The sequence below is a fragment of the Hevea brasiliensis genome, chromosome 14 (genome assembly GCF_030052815.1).
Source record: "Hevea brasiliensis isolate MT/VB/25A 57/8 chromosome 14, ASM3005281v1, whole genome shotgun sequence".
Classification (NCBI taxonomy): Eukaryota; Viridiplantae; Streptophyta; class Magnoliopsida; order Malpighiales; family Euphorbiaceae; genus Hevea; species Hevea brasiliensis.
This window is the reverse complement of record NC_079506.1, coordinates 87,846,853-87,860,026: the sequence shown is the minus strand read 5'-3', so window position 1 is coordinate 87,860,026 and position 13,174 is coordinate 87,846,853. Positions and strand designations below refer to the sequence as shown.

At 33.5% G+C, this 13,174-nt stretch overlaps 2 protein-coding genes across 2 annotated transcripts; both read left to right on the top strand.

Annotated features, from left to right (window-relative positions):
• On the top strand, positions 1-3,282 carry LOC110666988 (putative receptor-like protein kinase At3g47110). Its single transcript, XM_058134728.1, has 4 exons — positions 1-1,348; positions 1,910-2,042; positions 2,406-2,707; positions 2,794-3,282. Exons 1-4 carry the CDS (start codon positions 1-3, stop codon positions 3,261-3,263), a joined length of 2,253 nt encoding a protein of 750 aa, XP_057990711.1. The 3' UTR covers positions 3,264-3,282.
• A 5,042-nt stretch (positions 3,283-8,324) lies between these two features.
• LOC131173077 (LRR receptor-like serine/threonine-protein kinase EFR) lies at positions 8,325-11,580 on the top strand. The gene is made up of 4 exons (XM_058134727.1): positions 8,325-9,666; positions 10,228-10,401; positions 10,756-11,028; positions 11,141-11,580. Exons 1-4 carry the CDS (start codon positions 8,325-8,327, stop codon positions 11,578-11,580), a joined length of 2,229 nt encoding a protein of 742 aa, XP_057990710.1.
• The last annotated feature ends 1,594 nt before the right edge of the window (positions 11,581-13,174 follow it).

Below are 13,174 nucleotides of genomic sequence, written 5' to 3'. Positions count from 1 at the left end.
ATGGCACGTCCGGCCAACTTAGTAGCACCTGGGCTTTCAATCCTTCGTGTTCATCTCATTTTCTTGTTTTCTATGAGCAAACTCAGCTTGCAACCTGAGATTTATCTCAGTTATAGTATGGGAAATGAGAATGATCGTATTTCACTTTTGGAGTTCAGAGCCAAGATAGCCCATCCACGTGGAATTTTGAGCTCATGGAACGATTCTGTCCACTTCTGCAAATGGCAAGGGTTTACTTGTGGTTCGAAACACCGTAGAGTTACGTCTCTAAACCTGCAGGGGCTGAGCTTGTCAGGGACCACATTTCCATATACAGGGAACCTCACCCTCTTAGGGTTCCTCAACCTTGCTGACAACAGATTTTATGCGGAAATTCCCCAAGAAGTTGGCCGTCTGTTTCGTCTAAGGTATCTCAACCTGTCGGACAACACATTGGGAAGAGAAATTCCAATCAACATCACCTTTTGTTCAGAGCTCAGGATTATGAGTTTGGCCTTTAATGGCTTAGTGGGGAAAATTCCTGCTGAGCTAGGGTCTTCAAAGAAGCTTGTGACACTTTTCCTCACTTCAAACAACCTCACGGGAAAGATCCCACATACTGTTGGAAACCTTTCGTCCCTTCAACGTTTCTCTGTATCATTTAATCATATAGAAGGAAATATTCCAAATGAATTGGGGCAAATAACAAGCTTAATCGTGCTCGCGATGGGACCCAATAATCTGGTTGGTTCAATTCCTTCTAACCTCAACAATATCTCATCCATCGCTGAGCTCTCTGTTCCACAGAATCAATTGCATGGAAGGCTCCCAGCAAATATAGGGCTTACTCTTCCTAACCTGCAAATTTTTGAAATCGGCGGAAACAATTTCCATGGAAGCATTCCAATTTCGTTGACAAATGCTTCTATGCAGCTTGAAATACTTGACATCTCTTACAACAGTTTCAGAGGACAAGTACCAATCAATGTGGGAGATTTGAACGGTCTCCAATTTCTGAACTTGGAACACAATTTTCTGGGCAATAATTCAAGTAAGGATTTGGCTTTCTTTACATCTTTGTCAAACTGCAGCAATCTCGAAAATCTATATCTTGCTGAAAATAATTTTGGTGGTGTATTACCTTGCACTATAGTAAATATGTCTACCCTTGTCGATGTAACTTTAGGAACAAACCAAATGTTCGGTAGAATTCCAGTAGACATTGGGAATCTTGTCAATCTGTATGGATTAGGCATGGAACAAAACCTTTTCTCTGGCAACATTCCCATTTCTTTGGGGAAGCTTCAAAAGCTGCAATCATTGAATTTGCATACAAACATGTTGTCAGGACAAATCTCTCCATCCCTCGGTAACATTACCCAGCTCTATAAGCTTTGGTTGGGAAGAAACAAATTAGAAGGGAATATACCATCAAGTATCGCTCAATGCCAAAATCTGCAAACTCTGGATTTAGGAAAAAATAACCTGACTGGCATCGTACCCCATCAAATTCTTGGTCTGTCATTTCTATCCCTAATTCTTAACTTGTCATATAACTCATTGGAAGGTTCGTTGCCTCGAGAGGTTGGCCACCTAAAAAATATCGGTGCAATAGATGTCTTAGAAAACAAACTGTCTGGGGAAATTCCTGGAACAATAGGTGAATGTTTGAGTCTAGGAATCCTTTACATGCAGGGTAACTTTCTCCAAGGACCCATTCCTTCATCCCTTGCTTCCTTACGGGGTCTCCAATTCTTAGACCTGTCAAGAAACAACTTATCAGGAAAGATTCCAAAAGAGATAGAAAAGCTTCCTTTTTTGAAATATCTGAATCTCTCTTTCAATAATCTTGAGGGTGAGGTACCAACCAAGGGAGTGTTCAGCAATTTAACGGCAGCTTCACTTGTTGGAAACAAAAATCTTTGTGGAGGTATCCCAGAATTGCAGCTACCAGCATGCCTCATCAAGCGAAAGAAACACAAAAAGTCTCCTATTGCCATTATCCTTGCAACAATCATCAGTTCAATTGTCCTTTTCATGGTGATAACATCTTTAAGGGTTTTGTGCTGGCGAAAATCAAGAAAGAATCCATCATCCAGTCCTTTTAGTTTGGATAAGCTCCTTCGAATTTCCTATAAGGAGCTTCACCAAGCAACTCAGGTATTCTCTTCAGAAAACTTAATTGGACAAGGTAGTTTTGGCTCTGTATATAGAGGAAGTCTTGATCTACATGGTGAAAGGATAGTTGCTGTGAAGGTACTCAACCTTCAACAACATGGAGCATCCAAGAGCTTCATTGCTGAGTGCAGAGCATTGCGGAACATCAGGCACCGAAATCTGGTGAAGATCTTGACATACTGCTCAAGCATTGATTTTAAAGGCAATGACTTCAAAGCTCTTGTGCTTGATTTCATGGTGAATGGAAGTTTAGAAATGTGGTTGCATCCAAATGAAGATGGTAGTAGCCAGCCAAGGAATTTAAACCTTCTTCAAAGGCTTCGGGTTGCCATTGATTTGTCATCTGAATTGCATTACCTTCATGACCTTTGTGAAACACCAATCATTCACTGCGACCTGAAGCCAAGCAATATTCTGCTTGACAATGACATAACTGCTCATGTTGGAGATTTCGGATTAGCAAGGCTTCTTTCCAAAACCTCAAGCAACTCTTCTCAAGAGCAAACAAGCTCCATTGGGATAAGGGGAACAATCGGCTATATGCCTCCAGGTAAAATCCCCCATGCTTTTATTTATCAAATATCCACACTGGTCAAGTATGTTATAAGAATGGAATTGGATATGTTTGCCTTGCAGAATATGGAATAGGTGGCGAGCCAATAACATATGGGGATGTGTATAGCTTTGGAATAATTTTGTTGGAGATATTCACTGGACGGAGACCAATTGATGAAGTGTTCAGAGATGGTTTGAATCTCCGCAACTTTGTTAGGTCTAAGCTACCGGGACAAGTAATGCAGGTTCTCGATCCCAAGCTTATTGCAACGGGAGAAGTGGGAGCAGAAGAATTTGTTGAAGACAATGAGAGTGATGATGGTCAAACAGAAATCCGAGAAAATAATGTCAATATGGAAAATATGAAATTACAAGGAAGCAATGTGCAAAAATGTGTTGTATCAGTCCTCAAAATAGGAGTTGCATGCTCGGCAGAACTACCAGGAGATCGAATGAATATGATCGATGTCACAAGAAAATTAAACATTATCTCAGAGGCTTTCCTTCGTGCAAGGACTCACAGAGAACGACAAATCGTAAACCACCATTAGGTATGAGTTTTTTTTTTTTTTTTTAACACACATTCTGATTGATGAATCCTATCCTATCTTCATATTTGCTTAGCCCAAAGACTACTTTGATCATTTGGATATTGCAGAGGAATATGCGGTGGCATTCAAGCATCTAGGGCCCCACTAACCTGAGCTTTTGGTTCTCACTCAATTTCAACAATAAATATTCTATGAACATCAATCTTCAGTAGACAAACCTCAAATTCTACCTCGTGAACCGTTTTCTAATCGTTTCTTTCAACTAAATTTAAAATCAGAATGTGCAAATCAATAACTAAATTTCTTTTATTTGTGATTATGTTGTTAGTGAAAACAAAAATTTCATTCCCTTTAGAAAAGGAAGTGAAAACAAATTTCCTGGAAATGAATTACTAGCCTGACGGTAGGATTATTTCATCTCACATTGGATAATGTTGGAATGTGTTGCTTCACATCAGGTGGGAATGTGGCAAAAACATGGGCAAAAGAATAGAGGCCCAGCTAAAATCAACGTTAGCCATTTTGACATAAAAGCTGGAGCCTAAAGAGAGTGTAAGCCCAGTATCTCAAAAATGGGAGATTGACACCCAAGTCTACGTTCTCTCAGGCTTATCCTCGAAAAAGAAGATGCTAGAGCGGTCAAACGTTGATTCAAAGTTTTGACGAAGTCAAATCGCAGGACTCCCCAAAGATTTTGATTCAGTTTGGTTTCAATTTGATATTTTTAGAATTTTTTTTTATCTTTTTTTTTAATTCAGTTTTGCATGGAATCAAACCAGCTAATTTTGATCTAATTCAAAGATGTTTTTGTTCAATTTGATTTTAATTGGTCTCAATTTTGGATTGAATTGTTCCAATTCCGATTCTAAGCCAATCTTTTGGCCAGGTCTAATGTAGAGAAAAATGGAAGACCAATTTCTATACTATGGGTGAGTATCGATAGATTCGGTTTGAAAGAGAAACCAAATAAACCAAACTTTATAGTAGAAAAAATTGAAATGAAGCAAATTAGGGAGAAAACAAAAAAAAATTAAACTGAATTGAATCAATTTGGTTCGATTTATCAATTTGAACTTTATCTTGAGCTTATCTTAGACTCATTTCAAATGTAATTTTTTTTAATATTTTCTATTTTTAATTTTGATTTCAGATCTAATAATAATTAATTAAAAAAAACTATTAGATTTAGTTCTATCAATTTTTTTCCTCTAATTAATTGGAACAAAATAAATCAAATTTCTTAAAATAAAAAAATAATAAAAAAAATTAAATTAAAACTATTGATCAATTATTTTTTAAATCAAATTCTGTTCATCTAATCTGTACCCCTCAGGTCAATTCAGAAAAAAAACTTGAGAGGAAAAGACGTTGTGAGTTCGTTGGGTTGGAGGTGGTGCCTTCGAGACAATGGCGAAGCCACAATCAATTGAGAGCCCCATATGGAATTGTGGTTGGAGGATAAAATTGAGCTAATTTTTATTGTCAGTCCTTAATTTTTGAAATTATTATATTTTTATTTTTTATTTTTAATTTGTTATCATAAAATGTTAATTTTAAAATTTATTATATCTTAGTCCCTTAACTTTTAAAGATGTTACGCTTTCATTCTCCGTCTTCATTTTATTACCATACAATCCCTCAACTTTTCAAACTAAAAAGGAAAATCTTAACAACAATTATTTAGGGTTCATTTCCAGTTTATTACAAGTAAAAAGAAATCCTTATTTGTTTGTTAGTCTTCCAACATACTTTCCTATTATTTTTCTAATTGGGTATTTTCAGCAACAAATTTAAAAAGCAATAGAAAATCATGTTAAAGGATAACAAACAAATAAGGAATTCTCTTTACCTGTAATTGACTAGAAAAGGAACCCTAAACAATAATTTTAGGGATTTTCTTTTCAGTTTGAAAAGAGAGGGAGCAGAGAGTGAGTTGCTTTTTTTTTTTCATCGAGATAAAGGACAGAGAGGGAAAATGATAAAAAAGAGCACTAAGAGGATTAAATAGAGAGTCGAAAGAGAGATAGCGTGTAAGGAGAGAGGGAAACATGAATTTTATATGTGAGAATTTGTTTTTTTTTTCTTTTATTTTACAATGTGGCACTGCCACATGTAAAGTTGGTAAGAGATAAGAGGGGTCTCTGGCATGAGAGACTAAAATATAATAAATTTTAAAGTTGAGAGGTGTTATAGTAATAAATTGAAGAGAGAGGATGGATGTGTAATAATTTTAAAAATTAAGAGACTGAAGTATAACAAATCCCAAAGTTAAAAGAATTTATAGTAACAAACTGAAAATTGAGGATGGAAGAGTAATAACTTCAAAAGTTGAGGGACTGATGGTAAAAATTAGTCACCAAAACTATTTGTCAGAAATAAAGCATCATTTTAAATAATATTAAATAAATAATATGAAAAAAGTTATTTTTGTTATTTTATTACTCATATAATTAAAACTTATCAAATTTAATATTAAATTATTTTTAATACTTTCTAAGTAATATATTTAAAAATATATATATTTTTTTCTTAATAATAATTTTAACAGTAATGCCAAGTAAATCATGAATGCATAATTATTAATTTATTTAAACATAATAAATACAAAATTAAGGTCAAATTTATGTCTTGAACTAATTAATATATATATATATATATATATATATTCAATAATCTATAAAGGTTTAAGATTTACATTAAAATATTTATAATGTTTAAATTTTATTAAATAACATTATTAAGAAGAGAATCATCCTTAATGTCCAATCATCATTTTAATATTTAGAATAACTATAATTTAATCTTTAAAATTTAATTAAACCTATAACTTATTCTCTACGGTTTTAAAACTAATCAATTTAACACTTAAAAACTTTATCCATGTGGAAAATCTTAAAAGAAAATCACTATATATTAATATAGTTTTAATTTCATATTTTCTTCATTTTTATCATTGATCTTTTTCTTTTATTTTCATTAATATAATTTTTCCTCTATTCATTTCTTCACCATAATTTTTTTTAAAATAATGCTTTTTACTCTCATTATAATGTGTCTATAATAACTATTAGTGACAATTTATGTATTAGTTAAAATTTATAAATCAGTTTATAATATTAAAATTAAAACTTTATAATATTAAATTTGTAAAGGAATTATTAATTGATTGTAATTAATGATAAAAATCTATTGCTAAATCGGTTATAAATATCAAAGTATTATTTTTTTTTTTATCTCTCTCTATATATATATAATTACTTTAGCTAGAAATGAAAAATATTGTTCATTATTATTAGCAATCGGAACGTTGTTAATTCTCTAAATGAATTAACAACGAGACTTATTGCAACAAATAGAAATCGATAGATTAGTAATGGAACGTGGTGAGATACCTAACTTTTTTTACTTTAATAATGGTCATTGATTTTAGTTAAAAGTGAATTAATTTTATTAATCGAATACTGTTTACATTTAAAAAATAATGAAATAATAACATGCCATAAATTTAAAGTAATATAAATTATTTTAGCTAGTAATATAAGTATATATTCAAACAAAGTGTCATATAAAATGTAAGAGTTTAAATCTTACAAATTAAAAAAAGTAAAAAAATAAAAAATAAAAACAGGAAACCCACCATATATCATTCATGCTATATATATGTATATATTTCAATTCTAATGGAAAACTTTCCGACAAAGATTATGATATAATCTCCACCTCACAAAGGTGTTTTATTGAGCTTATCTTTTCATTAATTTGGACTTTCCAAATGCTGTAATTGTAAATCGTATGCTTATGAAATTTGTCCTTTATTAATTAACAGACAATTAATTGTATTCTTTACAAAGGCACTAGTGTAAGCCAACATAGCTAGCACTACAAATTAAAATTGTGTATCATGATCACATGCAAGATTATAATTAACATAACTAGCAAAGTTTTTATCTTTTATTTTTTATTTTTTTAATAGCCGATCTGATTGGATCTTAATAAGACTAGCTTGAATAGTCAGATTTGAAATGAGTTTAAATTTAAAAATTAATACTTATGGTTGGTTTGAATTTTATATATAGAGTAACGGATGTTCAAATTCGTTTATATAAATATTTAATTAAATATGTAATATATTTTTTATAATAATATTTATAAATTTTATTTATTTTATTTTAAATAAAATAAAATTTAAATATTTTATAGAATTATTAAAATTTTAAAATAAAATTGTTAATAAAAAATTATTTTTTATGTAAATTATTAATTAAAAAATATAAAATTAAATAAATTTAAATAATTTTCAGACAATAATAATTAAGTTTAAAACTGAAGTTAATATTAAATTTTAATTGAATTTGAAACGAATTTAAATTTTAAGAATTGTAATCAAATTTTGATTTGAATACAGAAATTTATTTACTTTTAAATGATAACTAATTTTTATAAATATTAAAAATATAATTACATATTATAAAAATTTTTTATGTATTACTTACTTTTATATATATTTATATATGTATCCTCTAAATAAGATCTGACTTGTGTAAAAGTTACTGAAGTTTTCGTATGTGCATGATGCTGCAATAGTTGAAGCATTCACACATTACAATTTGCTTTTAGATAAGACCATGTCAATCAACGAATTAACCTTTGACAAGACCAATTACCAAAACCATAATTGTCGTTTTTGGACGATGGTCAATGAACTACTTATTGATGTTTTTAAGTCTAGATGCCAACCTAAGCGTAGTCTAAATGCTTTGTCTGTAGTGATTAAATTAATTAAACTTTGTAATCTTTCCACATCCTGTGTAATTCCATGTCTACACGCTCTGCCAATTGAGCGTAGTCCCACCACGTTAAGATATCATATTTTGTTGATTGAATGACACTTTATCTATAAAGCTGTGCTGATGCTATATATTGTACCTAGCAATGAGACCATTGTACCCCATCAGCAACAGAAATCTGACCATCACTTCCATACACATACACCACAATTACTCGTCCAACAACACTTGTTATTTCATATCTGTGTGTTCCACTTCCAGGCAACAAATTAAGATGGCACGTTACTTGGTAGCACCGTGGCCTTCAGTCCTTCATTTTCATCTCATTTTCTTATTTTCTATGAGCATACTCAGCTTGCAACCTGAAATCTGTCTCAGCAATAGTATGGGAAATGTGACTGATCGTATTTCGCTTTTGGAGTTCAAAGCCAAGATAGCCAGTGATCCATATGGAATCTTGAGCTCATGGAACGATTCTGTCAACTTCTGTCAATGGCAAGGGGTTATTTGTGGCCCAAAACACCATAGAGTTGTGTCTCTAAACCTGCACGGGCTGAGCTTGTCAGGGACCTTATCTCCATATACAGGTAACCTCACCTTCTTAAGGGTCCTCAACCTTAGTGACAACAAATTTCATGGGGAAATTCCCCAAGAAGTTGGCCGTCTGTTTCGTCTAAGACTTTTCTACCTGAAGAACAACACACTGGGAGGAGAAATTCCAATCAACATCAGCTTCTGTTCAGAGCTCAGGGTTATCAGTTTGGCCATTAACCGCTCAGTGGGGGAAATACCTGCGGAGCTAGGTTCTTTAAAGAAGCTCGTGGCACTTCTCCTCGGTTCAAACAACCTTAAGGGAAAGATCCCACATTCTGTTGGAAACCTTTCGTCCCTCCAAGGTTTCTTTGTAACATATAATCATATGGAAGGAAATATTCCAAATGAATTGGGACGAATAACAAGCTTAACTATGCTTGGGATGGGAATCAATAATCTGGTTGGTTCAATTCCTTCTACCCTCTACAACATCTCATCCATCGTGGCGCTATCTGTTTCAGATAATCAATTGCATGGAAGGCTCCCAGCAAATATAGGGCTCACTCTTCCTAACCTGCAAATTTTTCAAATCGGAGGGAATCAATTCCACGGAAGTATTCCAGATTCGTTGACGAATGCTTCTCAGCTTGAAATATTTGACATATCTAGCAACAGATTCACAGGACAAGTCCCAATCAATCTGGGAGATTTGAATGGTCTTCAACGGCTGAACTTGGAACGCAATTTTCTGGGCAATAATTCAAGGCAGGATTTGGCTTTCATAACATCTTTGTTAAACTGCAGCAATCTCCAAAAACTATATCTTGCTGATAATAATTTTGGCGGTGCATTACCGAGCACTATAGCAAATATGTCTACCCTTGGGGATTTAGGTTTAGGAATGAACCAAATATCCGGTAGAATTCCAGCAGACATTGGGAATCTAGTCAATTTGTATCGACTAGGCATGGAGGAAAACCTTTTTTCTGGCAGCATTCCCATTTCTTTCGGGAAGCTTCAAAAGCTGCAACTATTGTCTTTGCATACAAACATGTTGTCTGGACAAATCCCTCAATCCCTAGGTAACATAACCCAACTGTATGAGCTTTGGTTAGGAAGAAACAAATTAAAAGGGAATATACCATCAAGCATCGCTCACTGCCAAAATCTGCATACTCTGGATTTAGGAAACAATAACCTGATTGGTATCATACCCCAACAAATTCTTCGTCTATCCTTTCTATCACTAGTTCTTAACTTGTCATATAACTCATTGGTAGGTCCGTTACCCAAAGAAGTTGGCCAACTGAAAAATATTGGTGCATTAGATGTCTCAGAGAGCAAACTGTCTGGGGAAATTCCTGAGTCAATAGGTGAATGTTTGAGTCTAGAATTCCTTTACATGGTGGGCAACTTTCTCCAAGGAGCCATTCCTTCATCCCTTGGTTCCTTATGGGGTCTCCAACAATTAGACCTGTCAAAAAACAACTTATCAGGAAAGATTCCAAAAGAGATAGAAAAGCTTCCTTTTTTGCACTATCTGAATCTCTCTTTCAATAATCTTGAGGGCGAGGTACCAACCAAGGGAGTGTTCAGCAATATAATGACAGTTTCACTTGTTGGAAACAAAAATCTTTGCGGAGGTATCCCAGAACTGCAACTACCGGCATGTCCCAAGCGAAAGAAACACAAAAAGTCTCCTACTGCCATTATTCTTCCAACAATCTTCAGTTCAGTTGTGCTTTTCATGACAATAACATCCTTAACGGTTTTCTACTGGCGAAAATCAAAAAAATCAAGAAAGAATCCACCATCCAGTTTTATTTTGGATAAGCTTCTTCGATTTTCATACAAGGAGCTTGTCCAAGCAACTCGGGGATTTTCTTCAGAGAATTTACTTGGACAAGGTAGTTTTAGCTCTGTATATAGAGGAAGTCTTGATCTACATGGTGAAAAGATAGTTGCTGTGAAGGTACTCAATCTTCAAGAACATGGAGCTTCCAAGAGCTTCATTGCTGAGTGCAGAGCATTGGGAAACATCAGGCATCGAAATCTTGTGAAGGTCTTGACATGCTGCTCTAGCATTGATTTTAAAGGCAATGACTTCAAAGCTCTTGTGCTTGATTTCATGGCGAATGGAAGTTTGGAAATGTGGTTGCATCCAAAAGAAGATGGTAATAATTGGTCAAGGAATTTAAACCTTCTTCAAAGGCTTCGTGTCGCCATTGATTTGTCATTTGCATTGCATTACCTTCATGACCTTTGTGAAACGCCAATCATTCACTGTGACCTGAAGCCAAGCAACATTCTGCTTGACAATGACATGACTGCTCATGTTGGTGATTTCGGATTAGCAAGGCTCCTTTCCAAAACAACTAACACTTCTTCTCAAGGCCAAACAAGCTCCATCGGGATTAAGGGAACAATTGGTTATATGCCTCCAGGTGAAATCTTCTACGCTCCAATTCATTAAATAACAACGCTAGTCATATACTTAATGAAAATGGAAGTTGCCCACGCATGAAGTAATAGAACCGGATTTGTTTTGCATTGCAGAATATGGAATAGGTAGCGAGGCAACAAAAGATGGAGACGTGTACAGCTTTGGAATAATTTTGTTGGAGATTTTCACAGGATGGAGACCAACTGATGAAGTGTTTACAGATGGTTTGAATCTTCACAATTTTGTTAGGTCTAAGCTACCAGGACAAGTAATGCAGGTTCTGGATCCCAAGCTTATTGCAACAGGAGAAGTGGGAGCAAAAGAAATTGTTGAAGGCAAGGAGGGTGATGATGGTCAAACAGAAATTAAAGAAAATAATTTCGATGTTGAAAATTTGAAATCACCGGGAAGCAACATGCAAATTGTTGTATCAGTCCTCAAAATAGGACTCGCATGCTCAGCAGAACAACCGGGAGATCGAATGAATATGAGAGATGTCACAAGAAAACTAAACATCATCACAGAGGCTTTCTTTCGTGCAAGGACACTCTAAGATTGATGAATGGTACACCACAAATATGTATGAGTTTGATTTTTTAGCACACATTCTGATTGATGAATCTTATACTATCTTCATATTTGCTTAATTATAACCCAGATACTACTTTGGTTTGGATTGATTTGCAGGGGAAGCAATTGCATCCAGGCCCCACTAACCTGGCTTGTGCACCTCACTGAATTTCTAGAACAAGTGTTCTCTTAGGTATTTTTCCGCCGAATGAACATCTCTCTTCAGCAAATAAACCTCAAGTTCTATCTTCGAGGCCTTTTCCATACTTTTTTTTAGCTAAATCTAAAATCCGATTGTGTAAATCAATAAATGTAAATTGAAATACTTCATCTTTGATGATTCTGGTGTTGGTTTTTGATAATATATACTTAGTCGTCCATAATACCAGCATTGCCATTTGTAGCAATTTAGTATTTGAAGCCACTGAAGCCACTACTATGAGTATGATATTTTTCACAAAATTTGAAATTATAACAAGGATAATTAAATATGAGAATTTAAATGCTATATTTTTCTATTGAAATGATAAAAAAAAAAAAAGATTTCAAATAGTAATATGAACCGTAGAGAGAAGCAAAATCTCATAAGCTAAATATTATCATAAAATTTACTATTTAATAATAGATAATATTCATTGCTTGTACATTGAAGGGAGTAGAATTTTATTCAAACAAAAAAACCAACAGAATCTTTTTAATTCAGAAATTTAGTTCAATTTGTACTTTTCCAAAATTCCAAATGCAGCAAAAATTATGAAAGAGAAGCTTAATATACTACCAATTTGTATTAGGTTAGAAAATGCTGTATAAGAAGAATTTAAAAGAGCATAAGTTGTGCATTCTAGTTCAACATCACGATCATGTAAATATTTACATGACCGTGTATAGACGTGCTTTAGCAAAACTCTTTAAACTTGGAGAAACCTAAGCATGTAATCTTCACATAAGAGTGATGTAAGCGTTGTAGTATGTCTTTACACGACCTAGAAACACCACTTATGCTTTCTCCCGTGTTTTGAGTGTCTCCTTCTACTACCTCAAAATTGAAGATTACACCACTTGTGTAAACAAAAGCACTACTTATATAAACAAAAGCACCTACTTATGTAATGATATCTTCCGCATTTACACAACAAAAAACATGACCATGTTATTGGTCGTGCAATTTTTTACTCTTTCGAAACTTGAAATTCTCGTCTGTATTTAATTGTTATGGTTTTTAAATCATTACACATTGTTCTTCCCATTATTACTTTTAACAGCTTTTTTTTAACTTCAAATCAACCCAAAATGCAAGAAAAACACAATTAAATATTAAATCATTAAACTAAACTAAAATAAACTAAACTAAAATGTTACTAGCTAGAAATATATAAATAAACTATATACAAGGGCGAAATATGAGTAAAATGAATCCTAAATACCTATAAAATGAGAATGTATCGTTGCACGCTTACAAATGTACAATCATTTGTCTTTTTGTTACACATACAAAAGAATTCTCATAAGCCTTTGTATATAGGCCCATAGTTAAAATCACCTTTTTGCCAAAACATATATCTTCTAGCATAGCAATG

Excerpts from the sequence above, each read along its gene's own strand:
- LOC110666988 (XM_058134728.1), top strand. The coding sequence starts at position 1 with ATGGCACGTCCGGCCAACTTAGTAGCACCTGGGCTTTCAATCCTTCGT. Across the intron at positions 1,349-1,909 it reads ACAAATCTCTCCATCCCTCG|GTATCCCAGAATTGCAGCTA; the intron begins GTAACATTACCC and ends ATCTTTGTGGAG. Across the intron at positions 2,708-2,793 it reads AATCGGCTATATGCCTCCAG|AATATGGAATAGGTGGCGAG; the intron begins GTAAAATCCCCC and ends TTTGCCTTGCAG.
- LOC131173077 (XM_058134727.1), top strand. The coding sequence starts at position 8,325 with ATGGCACGTTACTTGGTAGCACCGTGGCCTTCAGTCCTTCATTTTCAT. Across the intron at positions 10,402-10,755 it reads AAGAAAGAATCCACCATCCA|ATGGTAATAATTGGTCAAGG; the intron begins GTTTTATTTTGG and ends ATCCAAAAGAAG. Across the intron at positions 11,029-11,140 it reads AATTGGTTATATGCCTCCAG|AATATGGAATAGGTAGCGAG; the intron begins GTGAAATCTTCT and ends TTTGCATTGCAG.